General features: G+C 39.3%; 3 protein-coding genes across 3 annotated transcripts; 2 read left to right on the plus strand and 1 right to left on the minus strand.

Moving 5' to 3' along the window:
• Nucleotides 1-434: 434 nt before the first annotated feature.
• LOC148081751 (uncharacterized) lies at nucleotides 435-3691 on the plus strand. Its single transcript, XM_087788758.1, has 2 exons — nucleotides 435-894; nucleotides 2002-3691. Exons 1-2 carry the CDS (start codon nucleotides 603-605, stop codon nucleotides 2835-2837), a joined length of 1128 nt encoding a protein of 375 aa, XP_087644884.1. The 5' UTR covers nucleotides 435-602; the 3' UTR covers nucleotides 2838-3691.
• Nucleotides 3692-4167: 476 nt separating this feature from the next.
• On the plus strand, nucleotides 4168-7770 carry LOC148081752 (uncharacterized). Its single transcript, XM_087788759.1, has 2 exons — nucleotides 4168-4302; nucleotides 6616-7770. Exons 1-2 carry the CDS (start codon nucleotides 4248-4250, stop codon nucleotides 7290-7292), a joined length of 732 nt encoding a protein of 243 aa, XP_087644885.1. The 5' UTR covers nucleotides 4168-4247; the 3' UTR covers nucleotides 7293-7770.
• A 959-nt stretch (nucleotides 7771-8729) lies between these two features.
• Nucleotides 8730-16923, minus strand: map3k8 (mitogen-activated protein kinase kinase kinase 8). Its single transcript, XM_087788760.1, has 8 exons — nucleotides 16815-16923; nucleotides 15732-16052; nucleotides 14915-15085; nucleotides 13453-13714; nucleotides 12582-12691; nucleotides 10581-10733; nucleotides 9262-9502; nucleotides 8730-9181 (listed from the first exon to the last, which is right to left on the minus strand). The coding sequence occupies exons 2-8, from the start codon at nucleotides 16029-16031 to the stop codon at nucleotides 9057-9059; spliced, it is 1362 nt and encodes a 453-aa protein (XP_087644886.1). The 5' UTR covers nucleotides 16032-16052; nucleotides 16815-16923; the 3' UTR covers nucleotides 8730-9056.
• Between the last annotated feature and the right edge of the window lie 30 nt (nucleotides 16924-16953).

The raw sequence follows: 16953 nt of genomic DNA on the forward strand, positions 1-16953 counted from the left end.
CGCTTTAACAATTAAAACAATATTCAATAAAGTATATACTTTAAATGTATTTAGGAGCAACAGATTTTTTTTGACCAACCAACAACAGTTATTGATTAGTGAGAAGGTTATTAATAAAAGTCAAAGTCATGTTCTCTTCTTATTATCTATTTTTCATCCATATTACCTTAACCAGACCTGAAATCTGCTTCTGTTATACTCTTCACTATAAAAAGTAAGATAAATAGATTGATGGCAGGGGGTGTGGGTTTGTAATTCTATTGTTTTATTTTGTCTTCTGTGGTTTTATTTATTTATTCATTTTTAATAACAAACGTAAAAAAAATAAAAAACATTGAAAGGAAAGAAACACCTATAGTTGAGCTTTTCCCTCCGCCCGGTAGGTGGCGGTAATACACACTAGCGCCAGATCAATATAATGCAAAACACAGGGAGGAAGAATGAGTCGTTGCGCTCAACATATGCAGGAGAACCGTAAAGCTGACGTTTATATTTATAAACTTATCTCTGCGATATATATATATTTTTTAAAGAAAATACATTTTAAAGTATGCCTTGTCCATGTCGCTTGAGAAGGAAACACGGTTTTTTTTAGGAAGTAAATGAGCAGCGACGCTGTACTTGATCCGAGAGACCGCAAACGATTAGCTCGGATTAGCCTAGCGGCTAATGTGAAGCCTCACGTGACCACCTGTGCAACCATGTGTAAAGTTCAAACATTAAGGGACGAAGTGAAGCAAAGACTGGACGATGCTGTGCGTGATGTCTTCGATCTGTTTGAAAGAACCATTGGCGAGTTCGCGGAAGAACTTCGTCGCTCCAAAGACGAGAACGAGCGACAGCGACACCTGCTGGACACGATTCTCAATCCCCGAGTCTATCTACGCAGAACAGGTTTGTCATCAGTTTGTTATACCTGTCCAGGATTATTTTAAATAATTTAAAGCATCACCAGACGTAGAAAATATGGGGACGATTCTACATCTTATTAAAGTTTATCTAACATCTGCATCTTTGCTGAAATATGGTTTAATACATGTAAACAAGTCATTTCTTTTGCATGCTTGAAAATATGCTGTTTTTTGTTAAGAGTGACGTCAATACTTATAGTTGTAATTAAATCCAATCAGATTTTAGTTAACTCAAGGTTTTTTCAATATTAAATTAAAATATATTGTGCGATATTAATTATAACATAGTAACACAACCTACTGGGCAATAAAATAAATGAAATATTCCCCACTTGTAGTTCGAGACCTGCTGAACAAATTAGGTAATATTTTTGTCAACTATTTAATTATTTATTTTAAATGCACATATATTGTGTTTTATTGAGAGTGACATCAATACACTGTACTTCGAAAGATAAATGAACATTTCCACAGTAAAAGTAACCAGGGTCACAAAGCGCTTAAACAATCAAAACAATACTCAAAAAAGTACATACTTTAAAGATCAAGATAATACTGAGAACAACACAGGGGTTCGAGAAATTCAAGGAAAAGCCTGAAATGCAACTTTGCTCACTTATAGATTCAGTCTTACTCATAATGATTAATATAATAGAGATATGAAAATATCTGAACGTTAATCATTTTAGGGAACGAAGAGAATAAATGAGGAAATAAAAAAGCGCCAGAACGAGTGTGTTTTCCGCTTTTCTGATTCTTTTCATTGTGAGTATGCACTGGAGTGTTGCGTCAAAACAAATGACTTTATCATACATTTATAGATGAAAACTAATTTAGAGTAGTACATCCTTTGTCTCGAGGTTTTCCTGTAATGCCTTCCCAAATGAGAATTATTTTCTGGTACCACTGGATGGCGGCTCGCTTCACTGCAGTGTGCTTAAAAGGGTGTGATCTTGTTCAATGTGTCGAGCAGCAGTACAGTATATTCAGTTTTCATTCATGCTTTAACTCCTATTTTTGAAATTATAACATCATGGATCTAACAAGAAGTTTTCAGTTTTCTTATCATTTTGCTCTTGTGTGTCTGCAGATTGTCAAGTTAAAGGTAAAGACTCGGCAAAGCAGCAGAGGTTGATCTCAGTCCAAGAAATTCCTGATCCATCCATCATTAAGAAAGAACCTGAGGAATTTTCGATCAGGCAGGAGAGAGGATTTCAAGAGCAAGAGAGCACATACGGCAGTCTTTTATTTAATGCATTGAAAGCTAAATCACATTGTGGCGAAGGCGATGAAGAACCTCCATCCTCTCGGCTTCCTCAAAGTGAGAATTGGGCGGACGGAGAATTACCACGTCTACCAAGCAGCTCAACACTCGACGTACGGATGGTGAAAGTTGAGCAAGGCGACGACTATGGAGGATCAGAACTCGCAAATCTCCTGCATCCTAATACCTTTCCCTGTCCGCAGCCTACCATCAGAGCCCCGAACTCTTCTGAACCCGATCACGGCAAAAAACACAAGGGAGACAATCCAAGCTTGGCCATGAAAATGCCTTTTATGTGTCGTCTCTGTGGCAAGAGCTTCCGCTGCAGGTCCACCTACCGCTATCATATCCGCATTCACTCTGGAGAGAAACCATTTAGCTGCTCAATCTGTGGGCACAGATCCAGGCAGCGCTCTGATCTGGTGGCTCACTTTCGTGTCCACACGGGATATAAACCGTTCTCCTGCACACTCTGTCCAATGACCTTCAGTCGCAGCTACTCGCTGGGGTTACACATGAGGACTCACACCGGGGAGAAGCCTTTCGCCTGTACCGTCTGTCTCAAAAGGTTTGCGTGGAAATCGCAGTTGAAGAAACACCATTGTGTGACGTTCGCGTCGGGAGAAGACTCGATCATAAGTGAGATACCAGGGATGCAATGAGAGATGTCTACTCCAAAGTAGACAAAAAAAAGTAAAAGTTCAAGTAGAGCTCACAAAGAAAGTACAGTAATCTGCACCTAACCATGGACTTAAAACATTGGACAGAGTTTCTACTTTCTCTCAACTCCGTTTTTGCTATTGGTGTTTGTGTGTGTGCGCTGTCGCACCGGTTGTGTCAAGGTAACACAATCTACATAATACACAACACTGTGTACAGGACTTCAATTTTCCAAAGTGAAGAAATGCATGTTCATGTGTTCCGTATGAGTCGCGACAATATCATCACAAGCTGATGCTTTATTTTTTACTTCATTATGTGTCAACTGAGCTGGTTGCCTCAGCTAATTGTAGCGTATTTAAAAAAAAAAAAAAACTTTTCCATGTCTTTAAGCTGCTATTCTTTAAATGAAGTGCTGGAATATGATTTAAACATAAGCTAGTGATGGGGTGATGAAGCAGTGTGCACTGGATGGGACTCGGCTCTATAAAATTTGGCGTTGAGCTCTGAAAATAAAGCTTTGTGAACCTTTAGTGTTTTGTGTTTGGGAGGATTTATGTAAGCATTTTAACTCGTGTTTTGGTTTTTCATGAATGGATGACATTTTCTGAGATGTTTTATATATATCGTTTTTTTTTTGTTTGTTTTTTACAAAATAAAAGCGATAACTGAACCATTCTTTCTGGATAAATGTCCTACAAAGTATTTGCATTATGTTGTTTTTCAAGCAGAGTTGCGAACGAGATGATGTAATCAGAGTTCCAGCTTTTATTGTACTTTTCCCCTCTTTGCATTAAGTGGATGTTGATCCCAAAACAGAGACATTATTCTTACTCAAGCTCCAATCCTTTCAGCAGAAAATCATGACATGCGTAACAGCCAACCTACTGGAGTGGTATTTACTAACCGGCTACGTTTGTGAGTATACCATCTTTAAGTTACAAACATCTTAAGACATTTTTATTTGTGCAGGCTTTTCCTTGATTTTCTGGAACTCCTGTGTTATTCTCGGTGTTATCTTGACCTGTTTAAGTATATATTTTATTGAGTATTGTTTTGATTGTTTAAGCCCTTTGTGACCCTGGTCTGGAAAAGCTCTCTATAAATACAAATTACTTACTTACAAAACCACTTGTTTCTTTTTTAATGGGCTCTGGTGTCTGCTCGTCTACCCTTTAGTTTTTCAAGGATTTACTTTAATTGGACATTTATTCCAACTAAATAGCCATCAAGTTTAATATCATTGTACAATTGTAATAGTTTTTGCAGCATTCCTTTATGTCTTATTTTGAAGTTTTCTTCCGGATGTAACGGTATATTTACATCCTGAACCGAAACACACAAGCCAACGCCGAGTGCAACAAAAAAGCACAGAAAAAAAACTCTTATTTTTCCTCCTTAACAGGACAAACATGGCACAGTATATGTACATAGTGTCAAATACCGAGTCGAAGCTGCAGACTGAAGGTTGGTACGTTTCTGTCTTTTCCCCTGCAGACGTGTTCGCGAGCGGCTAACGTTAGCAAACCCTGTCAGAAGCTAGCTCTGCTTCACGCACGGTTTCAGTGGAATCCATGACGAACACAAGAGTGTTTCTACTGAAAGGCTTGTCGATTTTTTTTTTTTTTTTTCTTAACAGCGTTTGTTTGGATCTATGTCACGGTGAAGTGATGCCAGACGGGGTGTTGTCTCTTGATAATTCTGCACAGTGTCCACGACATCTAGTGTCGTATCTTAACTTTGACTGCTCGTCATCTGTCTTTATTGTAAACGTTAGAATAGATGTCAAGATAGATTATTTTTATAATAACAAACTACAAAAAAGAAAAAGTGAAAATAGGGTTGCGTGAGCTAAAAGAAAAATATATAGCGTATATTTAATGATACATAAATTAACCTAACGCTATATTATTCATAGCCCTGGTTCATTTTAACAATACTTTCTTGACAGAAGATAAGACCATGTAAAAATAAAGACATTATTGAGGGGGGAATAAATTCTGGGGATGTTTTTTAACAAACTTTTATGTTCAAAGTTCTTCATAGAACTATCAATAATTAAAAGGAACACCTTAGTTGACTCTCGCAACCTCTCGTTCGCTGAGATTTCCGACAGGGGGGAGGACTTTATAAAGTTCAAAACATGGTCATGATGATGATCATAGATCAAGATTTCAACTTTTGAAATGTGTGAGTGAGTGAGGAAAGTTGGGTTTTTCACATTAGTTACCCTTTTATAAACATTTAGAAACAACCTTATTGCTCTACCCTGACTTGTAAGTAGCCACTCAGTGCAGCCAAAGGACCTCATTTGTCTTTCGGTTGGTTACACCTGTTGAGTTTATTCAAAGAGCCGTTATAAATCAGAGTAAGTGGGATTCTTACAAGTAGCCCGGACAGTTTGGAATAGTATAGAACTGCAACCGTTTGCAAAGGGTATAGATATTTCTGTTGAAATGTAAATAAAAGTTGAGATTATTTAATGGCGTTTGTGGTTGTTTAATGTCTTATCATCAATACGATACGTATCATGATACAGGGGCAACAATATGATATATTGATGTATATCTCATATTGCAATACTGTAGTAACAATGGTTATATGTAGTATTGTCGAGTACTTGACTCTGATGTTGCAGAATTCACGGACCACATGACTCTCGAAGAAGTCGTAACTGCTTTTATTTGTTTTGAAACCAAAACATGTCCCAACATTTGAATTCATTGTGCCTTCAGCTGTGGAGGACATAATGGCTGCTGACTTCTAACGGCAGTTTATTTGCAAGAACAATGTGAAAAAAATGGCAGTTATATTATACAAAGTTAATTGTAATGTGTACCATTAAAGAACTGTGATAAAAAATAAATATTATTTAAAAAATGTAAAGCCAAAAATAAATAATTCGATACAGTATGGAAAACGATTTAATAGAAAATTGCGATATATTGGACACTCCTTCTGTATATTTATTTAGAATATTTTATATTCTTTTCAAATGACTAGTTTTATCTTTAAAGACGATTAAAATGACTCATGATGTGGGCTTAAAAAGTGATTATCAAAACAAGATGGCACTCTGCATTATAATATTTCACACTGAGGTAGAAACTCATTGGAAGCTTGCATCATCTTTAAACTGAGAGTGCCATCTAGTGGCCTCTTAAAACGATGACACTGAATCAGGATTCGGCTCCAACAACTGGTGCTGCATCATGAGGCCTCATCAACACATCACTAGAAATGTTATTAACTGAATGTAAAAGAATGAACTGAACGTACAGAGATGATGTGCAATATAAAAAATATATACAATTCAATGTAATTGGAATATGAACAGTAAAAACCTTCTATATTTATTCATAAATTGCTAATATTTTGAGTCGACTTCATTCCTATTTTTTTATGTTCAAGTTTTGGTAAATATTTGAAAGACAATACATTCTATTCAATAGTTTAATCCGATCAGAAGAGGGAACTCCTGGTTTAAAAAAACTTTTTTTTTATCGTTATTATGAAGGTGATCAGTGCCCCATAGATTGAAAGTCAGCAAGAGGAGAAAGACAAGTTGTGCAACACTTTTTAAGAGGTAGAAAGTTGTTTTTGGAGCAGACTTTATTGGCCATGAAGTCCTGGAGGACACGGAGAACGAGTCAAGGCTTGGAACGCTAACAGGGGCGAGAGACTCATTGACAAAAATGGAATAACAAACGAGTGAAAACGCTGCTTGTGCTCAATCAGTCATGGGACTAATCTAAGTCCGTTTCCTTCCTCCTGTTGCAGTTTTACCGGAAGATGTCCGACAGGTGATCGTCGGAGAGGAGGACGAGGAGGAGGAGCAGCAGGACTGGAGCAGCGGTCTCGACCAGGAAGAGCCAGAGTCTTCCCAAGTCCCGGAGAGCCAGGAGGAGCTGTGGAACAGTCAGGTGGGAGAGCTGTCGTACGCCTACACCATGTCGGACTCCGACGTGGACACGGATAACAGCGACGACTGGGACAGCCTCACGGAGCCTCAGACCGCCCCGGGGGGTAAGAAGTCCTACCCCTGCATGGAGTGCGGGAAAACGTACTCCTCCGTCTCCAGTCTGAATTGGCACAAAAAAACCCACGTGGGCGACAAGCCGCACACCTGCAACGTTTGCAGCAAGACCTTCACGGAATACCGAGCCATGAGGAGACACATGATCACTCACAGCGGGACCAAACCGTACACCTGCGCCTACTGCGACAAAACCTTCTCGCGGCGGGAGCACATGAAGTCGCACATGGCGTCGCACACCGGACAGAAGCCGTACGGATGCTCCATCTGCGGGAAGGGTTTCACGCAGCGCCACACCATGGTGGAGCACATGCGGATACACACCGGGGAGAAACCGGTCGGCTGCAGCCACTGCGGCCAACGGTTCACTTGGAGGTCTCAGCTGCAGAGACACAAGTGTCCCGGGAGGGAAAACCTCTAACTGTAAAAATAACTGCCAAAAAAAAAAAACGACAACAACTGCAATGTGTCTTTTAATCGTGGTGCTGAGAAAACAATGGATGTGTAACTATATGTTATAAAAAAAAAAAAACTCACTTGTCCTAATTTTCTTATTTATCTTATTTAACCGGAATCACTGAAACTGTTCAGCTCTTAACTGCTTTGGACGGTTTCATTTTTGAGTCACTTACTAACAGAATCATTGGTGTTTAATAAGCCTTTTTGAGCATTTTTAAGGGGGTTGGGAGGGGCTTCGTCCATTCACAGGGCGGAGCGGATGTCGAGCTTCGACGAAGGAACGGACTCTGGGGACTCGGTGCAATGTCGCGATTGTCAATTTTGAATTGTCAAACTTAAGCGTCTGGAATTTAAAAAATTTGAGGAGCCTGGGTTGATGTTCCGATATGGCAACTGTACTTTCCAATTGTAAATAAACATCTGTGTTTTTGCACATTAAACATGCTTTGTTTGTTTTCATCCTTTGTCCACAGAACAGTATCTTGTTTCTTTAACCAAGCTTTTCAACCAGTGTTCATTTAAATTAAGGGGAAGGATGAAACTGGTTTCACACATTTCAGTACCACCTCCTGTTCAAGCCAAACCAAAATAAGTCGGATATATTCCCCCAAAAACGTACAAGTTTGTTTAGATTCATTTTTATTGGACCCTTTATGACATTAACTAAATGATCAATGTTGTGAGATGAACCTTTATTGGCCAAAAAATGTTGTACAACAGCTAAAAATGCTCCAATTTTTTTTAATATAGTGTTTATGGAATGAAAGAAGTATAAATGCAGCTCTCTGGTTTCTTCACTAGATGGAGGCAGAGAGGCAAACGTTAAGTCTCGCGTCGAACCCACGCGAGATGAACGGAAGAATCGATGGTGCGGAAATCCTCTGGTGAGTAAATAAATATGTAATTTTGGCGTTTTTCAAGATATTCCTATCATGTGATCATCCTTTGAGGCATGTGTTCTTATTGTTTTTGTTTCGTTAGTATTTCGACCACTTTTTCGTTGAGCAGGTGATGTGTGTCATCATTTTATATGTAACATATTTTAACTGCGAAAAATAATATAGCTTTAAAGTTTAAAACAAATCTTAAATCAACTGTTTATTTTATTTATTTATTTTACAAATACTCTTTGATAAATGTGTATATAAGAGAGCTCATGAAATGGACAAACAATGCAGAGGTTTCAGAGATAAAAACTACTTATATCACTAAAATTAGTGAACTTTTGATGTGAAGCAGGAGATTTTTTTTTTTTAATACGCTTCTCTTTTTTTGCTTAAAGGAGTCGACACTGAAATGAGTGAAATGTTGTATCACAAAAAAAAGGGGTGGCATAGGCAGTGTCAAACTTGTACAAATGTATTTAGAAAAAAATAAAAATAAATCTCTGTAACCGGTCTTAAACATCAGACTTTAATAGTAAAAGGCAGACTGGGTTCATCTCTCAGGATGTACATCAGATCGCTAACAGTGACATTCCACAGGAATCAACAAAAGACAGTCCCTAAAGAACTACATCGTTAAGTCGTGTTTCTTCGGCAAACACCTCTGCAAAATAGCTTACGGTCAAAAAATGTCTCTAAATATAGATTTAGAATACAAAAAAGCGAAAAAAGTACAACAATATGTCCTCTTTTTTTCATATCTCGTCTACTGTCCTGCAGTGACGCTTCTTCCGTCTCCCATCACAGAGTTTCGGGGCGGGGGTGGGGGGGCGGTCGTTGATCTAGCTGTACTCGGAGGTTGGTGGTCCCGTCACAGTGTTGGAACGAGAAGAGAGACCTCCCAAGTCAAGGTACAGGGAACTTTGCCTCCACATGGGTCCAGATCCTTCAGAGCAAAGTGTTGATTCTAAATGGGAAAAAAAAAAAAATGAGATGATTAAACATTAAAACTAGACGGGAAGATAATCGTGATAGTTCCGTCTTTACCTTGAGTGGCGTCCTGGCTCTGCTGGCGTAGCATCACCTGGTTCACTTCCTCCAGTGCAGAGTCCAGGCTCCAGCAGCGAGGCTGGTCCTCCTTGGCGGGGTGCATGGCGTCGTCCCTCAGAAGCTGGGTGGCGGAGCTTCTCTTCGCGGGGTTCCTCTCCAACGCTCGCTTCAGGAACTCGAGCATGGCCGGGCTGCAGTCCTCCGCTATGTCCTCAAGGGGGGGTGCTTTCTTATGAATCTGTAAGAAGAAGCCACAGAGGTCAGTCCACAATTTGTCAAGGTCACAAAATGTTATCGCCATAAAACGGAGGTGACGAAAAATAATCTAAATTAAATCTAATTTAATGAACCAGACTAAAGTATAGGATAGCTGGACACTAATAAACTATCACAGTTTTTGTTTTGGTTGGTTCAGGCTCAGATTAGAAGACCTTTATCCTTCAGCCCATTGATGGATTTCCTCTCTTCGACTGTCGACCGTCACGTTTGTTCGAGTTGTACTCAACGTGCAGTTGTGACCCATTTGTTCTGTTTGCGAGCAGCGCTGCGGTCTTGTGGTGGAGCACGACGGGGGCGAACCGTAGTAGCGTGTTTGGAATTGTGGTTTCCGAGAGGACATGGGTCGCAGCCGTCCTGAAATAAAGACGCGCTGCAAGCCAACGTCATGGAGTAGCCGAGACGGAAACACATCACTGATGATAATCAGTTCCGTATATACGTACCACAGGAAGGAGTTCAAACTGAGGACTTGTTGCTGTTGCAGCAGCTCTACGAACCTTTGTCGTTTAACCAGGTGCATTTTGGAACATTTTGACCAACTTGTGACTCAAATTTGTGACACCGATATAAATATATACCGAGAAAGAAACTATAAGTCGACGTAACTACCACTTATGTGCCAAGTAAAAAGTATATACTATAGCATTTTGTCAGTTAACAGTAAAAAATAAATGTAACAAAGGTCACAAAGTAGCCGTGACCCTCATGTGACCCTCTTCACTTTAATTTGCCATATTTAAATACGTAATCTGGAAATAGATTTGATCCAAAATAATGCATATACCCACATTAAATCAATTATAAATATTGTGTCACATTCTGTCACAGCACAAAGCCGTCAACGAAGGACTCATAAAACCTAATTTTATCCTCTAAATATTATTCTAATACTAGAAAAGGTTGCATGTGGTACATAGCATTATTATGCTGGTATGAGGATAACTAGAGTCATGTGCAGATACAGTGGAAAAACCATAGGTTATCATTAAATAACCACAGATGCTTGCAGGTGTGCCGAGGCGTTCAAACATGCTTACGATGTAGAGGTAGGACGGGTAGGCCGTGCGGGGGTATCTCTGCACCCAGGGGGGGCTGCCGGTCTGCATGTGAATGATGGTGGTGCCCAGACTGTAGATGTCCGTCTTGGTGTCGTGTCCACGACACAGAACCAGCTCTGGGCTCATGTACATCTGCAATATTCAGAGAAATAGCCGTCAACAGATATAGAAGGAGCCACTTCCTCTTTTGATGTCGAACAGGAAAAGAAGCTAAATACTTTTTTTTTAGACCACAGCCTTCAGTGAGAACAAGCCTCGACAGAAGGTTGTTTTTCAGCGTCACTATAGGGGCTCATTCTTCTGCCATTATTTTGTAAGGTAATCGTAACATGATGTAAAATAGGGAACATCGATGACGAGGGGGTGAAACTGAAGCTGAAGTGAAGGCCAAAAGTCAACTTTTTTTGTAACTTAGTTCAAAGGTTGTGTTTGTTGTAAGAAACGTTTGTCAGAGCAACAGGCTTAGATTAGTTATTAAAGAGTATTTTGAAGTTTGTTTTTCGCCAATTGCGCCGACAACTGAGGTGCAATTTTGCGATGACTCATGAAATGTTGTTCTCTCATGAGAAACACACAAGGATCTGCTGCCAAAGGTCAGTCAGTCAGTCAGTCAGTGACCTTAAGCAAACACTTGTTTTTCTCATCTCAGCTGGAAATTCCAGGCAGCTTCATACATTGTGTCTTGGGACTTTCCTCACATCATGACAGTGGGTCAGTGTCAAAACAAGACATTGTTAGGAGGAAAGTGAAACTTAAGGAAGATTTGTTGACTTGAAAGTAAGAATGGATTATTCCAACATGAGACCAAGACACTTTTTGACGTCATAAATAGCATCAAATCAATCCTGGTTTAATTCAACACATTATTAAACTGTCTTTTCAGCGTGAATATACATTATTTTACATAAAAATAATAATTTTACAGCTGTTTTACACGTTTGATTAAACAGTAAAGAAGGCTAGAGTTTCTCCAAAAATATGGATCTTGATTTTGAATACATATTTTTAGAGCCTCATTCTTGGTCAAAGCTATATTTACACGTTTGGAGATTTTTTTTTTTACGAATTTGTCTGGAATATGGGATGAAACTAATTATTTGTGAACAGATTTATCTTTCAATTGATTCATAAGGGATTAAAGAAGAAAAGGGTAGGTTTAAACAGATTGAATCTGGAAGCTCCCCCCAGTGTCAGGACAGTGTAACTGCAATGTTGTCAATTCTCTGTTTCTTTTCTTCAGCTTTTATCTTCCTGGAAACGTCAAGAAGGCTATCAGTACTTCATATGAAAACACTCTCTGACATCGTGCTTCTAAAATAAACTGACCTGAACCCACTGCTGTAAATCAGAAGATATTGAAAACCAAAATCATATTAAATAAAAATAATAATGTCAAAACGTTACATGTCACACGCCTCAGATTAGGCAATAAAAAGTGAATAAATTATTTAAAAATCAATTCATAATTAGCAAGTGAAACTTAAAACATATGTTTATATTTAGTACTTCTGCAGGATTTTCTTTTTTTTTTTTTTTTTTAATCTATTTTAATACATCTTTTTTTGCCCTGAATGGCTGGAGATTTTTTAAACTCCCAATTCAAGATTCGGTCCAATTTTTATTGGCAGGACAATCATAAGAAAACACGAGTGTACTCCTCTTCTAGTGTATTATTAATCAAAGAGTAAACAGGATGACGCAGACTGCTTTCCCATGTAGTTATCTCACCGTAAGCCAAACATCAGTTTTATCTACAATGACACATGCAGTTCAAACATGGTAAAAGACTTTATATTAGTCATCAACTTTAGTAGGGAGTTCCTCTCCTCTTTGAAGCTGACTTTTGTGACTTCATCCAAAAGTAAGTCGTCATCATCATAGGAGACAACGCAACCTTTTAAACTTTAGATCACTATCTAGGAGAGAACCACCTCCCACGTCTGTTTAACAAATGTGTTCAAAATAACGTGGAACTCCTACCTCCGTTCCTCTCAGGTCTCTTGGAATGTACGCGGCGGCCTCAGTCATCTGCACGGTCAGACCAAAGTCCACCAGGACCGCCTTGTCCGACATCAACACGATGTTGCTGGCTGCGAAGGAAATAACGTGAAGGCCAGAATTAGTCCCTCAACGGATCATTTGAAGGCAAGAAAAAGCTCATCCTTTGTGCTTAAAGCTCCCTTCACAGATCTGTAATTACTCAGTTTGGAACAGGAAGAGGTGACTAACAGCCCGACTGACCGTGTCTACAAGTCGCCTCCGTCTACAGACCCTTCATTTTAAGCTTCACGTGTAAGTGCAGGAGGAATGAAAGGGAATTTCCAGACATTGACCGAGTGTTCGGTAGGGAATGCTTTCATCCAAGGCAGCAGTAGACCTCAGCACAGCTCCACCTACAGGTGGGAAATTTAAATTCTCAGGGGGCCTCAATGTATACCGGGGAATGTTGTGAAGGGCCGACAATCCAAAAGAAAGTCTTGACGACGAAAACCCCACACATTGCTGGTTTAACCTCTAGTCTGTCATCGCGTGTCATTAATCCCAGAAGTCTCCACCTCCAAGTGACTTGTTGTATAAAAAAGCGAACAGGATTACAGCTGGCTGGAGGAGAAGTGAAGCCACATAAATACAGTCAAAGGGCCCCCGGCCTGCACTTTTGCCTAAGTTTGGACTTAAAGATCCGGTTTCGGCTCCAGGTGTTGAGAAATGAAAGTATTACAATTGGGGTGAAACATAGAAGTATTTCCAGAAAGCGAATCATCCTGTCGTGGTTGCCGGATGGCAAAACCGCTTCACTTTTTAAAAAAAAACCACTTCCACAACCGTCACAGAAGTTCAGAAGAAAGCTTACGTTTGATGTCGTGGTGGATGACGCGGTTGGCGTGAAGGTACGACAGCGCCCGCAGGATCTGCTTCGTCACCCAAATGACCTCGAACTCCCTCATGGGTCCGCAGCTGTCCAGCTTCTCCAGAACCGAGCCGCTCTCGCCGGCCTCCATGAACAGGTGGATGTTCTGGTTCCAGAGCATGGCGCCGTAGAGCTCGGCGATGTTCTCGTGCCGGAAGCGAGCTTGGAACTCCACGTCTGCCGCTTTAAAGTGCTCCAGAGGAATCTGGAAGGATCAAATTAGCCTTTAAAGAACTCTTTTCAGCAGCGTCTCAGAGACGGTGTTTTCATTTGAAGTATTAGAACATCTATAGCTCGTTTGGTAGAAAACAGGAAGCGGTGTATGAGTTAGTGGCAACAGCAACACAGGAGGCAGCAATTGCTGGTACATACTGAGGGGAGACACAACTTTTTATTTTAAATGCATGTATTGCTGCGTTAACATAGGTAGTCCCATATTGCACTGCAACAGTTGAATTACTTAAAAAAAATAACAATATAAGCAGAAAATGTTTTCTTCTTCAGATGCATATCATTTGTTTTTTCATTTTTTCCTTCCTTCTCTGATTGATCAATACAAAAGCTAAACTAAATATCAGTAAACAAATGTAATATTTTTGATTTGGTTTGTTTTTGTATTTTTTGGTAAAACATTTTTTTCCCATTTTTACAAAAATATATTTTTTTTACATTGCACAGATTTTACATATTAAACTATTTTGAACCCTTGTTGCATCTGAGGGTCAAGTTGACCAGGAAACAAATGTGTTTGTGGTATCCCTTGTGTTGTCTCTAGGTCAAAGTGAACAACCTCCCTGGCTTCAAGAAATACATATGGAGTGGTAGAGGTCATTCACCTTGACCCTGGAGGCAACACAAGGGATACCATAAACACATTTGTTTTCGGGCCTTTTGGTCACCTTGACCCTGAGACAAGGGTTGAATTAAAGTTATTTACTTACATCTATCTATATTGAGTACTTAAGTCACGTTAAGTAAACAACTCTTTCAGAGTATTCAAAGTATTCGCCTCCTATTTTAAGTTTAATGAAAGTAGTTCCATGTTTTTCATGTTACAGTAAAAATCAGCAGATTACCATCTTGAGAGACAAAAGTTCTAAATCTGATTAAGGTGATAAACTGTCTCACTCGGAAAGACTCTCCTACGTCAGTTCCCAAACAGGTTTCTAGGAATCATTCACCTTTGTTTTAAAAAAATGCCTGCAATGTCGACAGAAGTCACAAGACAGAGTGGAAACTTCAGCCTGTGTCACCATTTTCCACCCTTGGGTTAAAAAAAACAAGAAACATTGCTTCCTCTCCGCCTCTTTGGCTCCACGCACACACTGGGGGCTCAAATTGTTCCTCTTTTTAAGTCATGCATTCTCTGTGAATGATTGACCGGCGGCGACGCGGCAGCACTCACCATTTTGCAAGCCATTCTCTTCCTGGTGACGCTGTCCTGGGCCAGGTGAACTTTCCCGAACGAGCCTTTGGGCACGAGGCCACAGTTAGGATTCTTGTAGGTCAGTTTCCATGGAAACAGGAACACGTCCAGATCGATCTTGTAGCGGCCCTTTTTCACCGCCATGTCCTTCTGCAAGTAAAAAAAAAAAAAAGAGTATTTTAGATTTTTTTTCCATAAAAACTAAATAAAACTTTTTTTTTTGCCTAAGAATGTTACATTTGAATGAAACGTTACCATTTTACAATTAGTATTTAATAATTATATTTAATTTAACTTTATACATTTTTTTTTAATACATTATTAATATAATTTCAAGGGGTGCTTTTCTTTTCTTTTTTATTAGCCCTTTCATGAATTAAAAGGTCTATTTATGTACCTAATAATAAGTAAATACTATATATAAATATACACACACACGCACAAGTATACATTTATAATAATAATAATAATAATAATAATAATGTCTATTTATATAGCACCTTTCTTTGTCACAGGGTCACAAAGCACTTTGACAGTCATGAATCCCCCCCCCCCCCCATAGTGGATATTAATCTCATTCTAATGCTATTTTTACATTATCAATAAGACATTTTTATTAATTTTTAAATCATATTTTGATGTTTTTTACCCAAACCACTATTTTTGTTCATGTTGTGTCTTTTTTCCTGAATGTATTTTTAATGCACTTGCGCTCTTGTTCAAAAACTATTTTTTGGCAGAATTATATATCAAATTTGTGGCCTTTATCTTCCCATTATCACAATTACAATCTCACCTTATTCAGCAACACTCCCATCTCTTCACTCAAGCTCTGGTGGTCTTTGACCTGCATGTCAGAGATGGTGTTGACAAACGCCAGGAGGTCAGACACCGTCCCGTAACGAACGCTCCCATCCCCGCCCATGTGTTGGTCATTCTGTAGGTTTGATTCCACTCCAGCCTCCTGGTTCTCATCCATGACCTCTCGGGGTACCCCCTCCTCCAGCCGATAGAAAGACTCGGCCACGTTGATGATGTCCTCTATATTCATGTGAGCCAGCAGCAGCTCGATCCCGTCGTCGTACTTGTACTCCATCTTTCTAGTTGGTCTTGATGGCTGGAGGTGAAAACATCCGGTTAAGAGTTGATGGTTGAGAGAGTGAGTGTGTGAGGAGTCAGTGAGCCTGGCCTCAGCCTGACTCACACTGGGAGGGACTTAGAAGCAGAGACGGAAGGGAGTTTCACAATAAAGCCGGGAAGCCCCAGGACAAAAAAAAAATCAAGCCTTCCCAGAAGGTGAAGCCCTCAAAGCAAAATAAACAAAAAACATCATGTTACACAAGTAATTTTTATTTGTATAGCGCTTTTCCAGACCAGGGTCACAAAGCGCTTAAACAATCAAAACAATATTCAATAAAGTATATACTTTAAAAAACAAGATAAAACTGATAACACAACAGGAGTTCCAGAAAATCAAGGAAAAGCCTATAAAATGTAAAGTAAAGCATGTGAAAAAGTAAATATATACTTTGGTTGAGACTTGTTTTGATGCACTTAATGTGTTCTTGCATGAATGACATTTTCACAATATAAAACAGGCATTTAAAACCAGGAATAGTGCATTAAAACTAAATTAATACGACGCATATACCTGTTGCATGTTTATTTGTATTTAATCCGCCTCATATTTGTGTTTTATATATATAAATATGACGTTTAAAGCTGTCAACAAGGTTTTTCAAAATCTATATGACAAGAGCTAAACAAATCATTTCCCTTATTTAAAAGATATAGATTCAAAGCAAAGACAACAGAATGTACACCAAAAAAAAAGAAAAACAGTATTAAAAAGGAAATAACTGGTGAGAGTAATACTAACCGCGTTAGAAATGTTGTGCTCCCTTCATCGTGGCGTCCAAGGCTGCACTGAAAAGCTTGCTCAAGGGTTGGAGGAAATAGCAGCGGCAGGAGGGGAAGTTGAGTCGCGGCTGAGATGTCGCGTGGAATAAAAACTGCAG

The sequence above is a fragment of the Callionymus lyra genome, chromosome 4 (assembly GCF_982586985.1).
Source record: "Callionymus lyra chromosome 4, fCalLyr1.hap1.1, whole genome shotgun sequence".
Taxonomy (NCBI): Eukaryota; Metazoa; Chordata; class Actinopteri; order Syngnathiformes; family Callionymidae; genus Callionymus; species Callionymus lyra.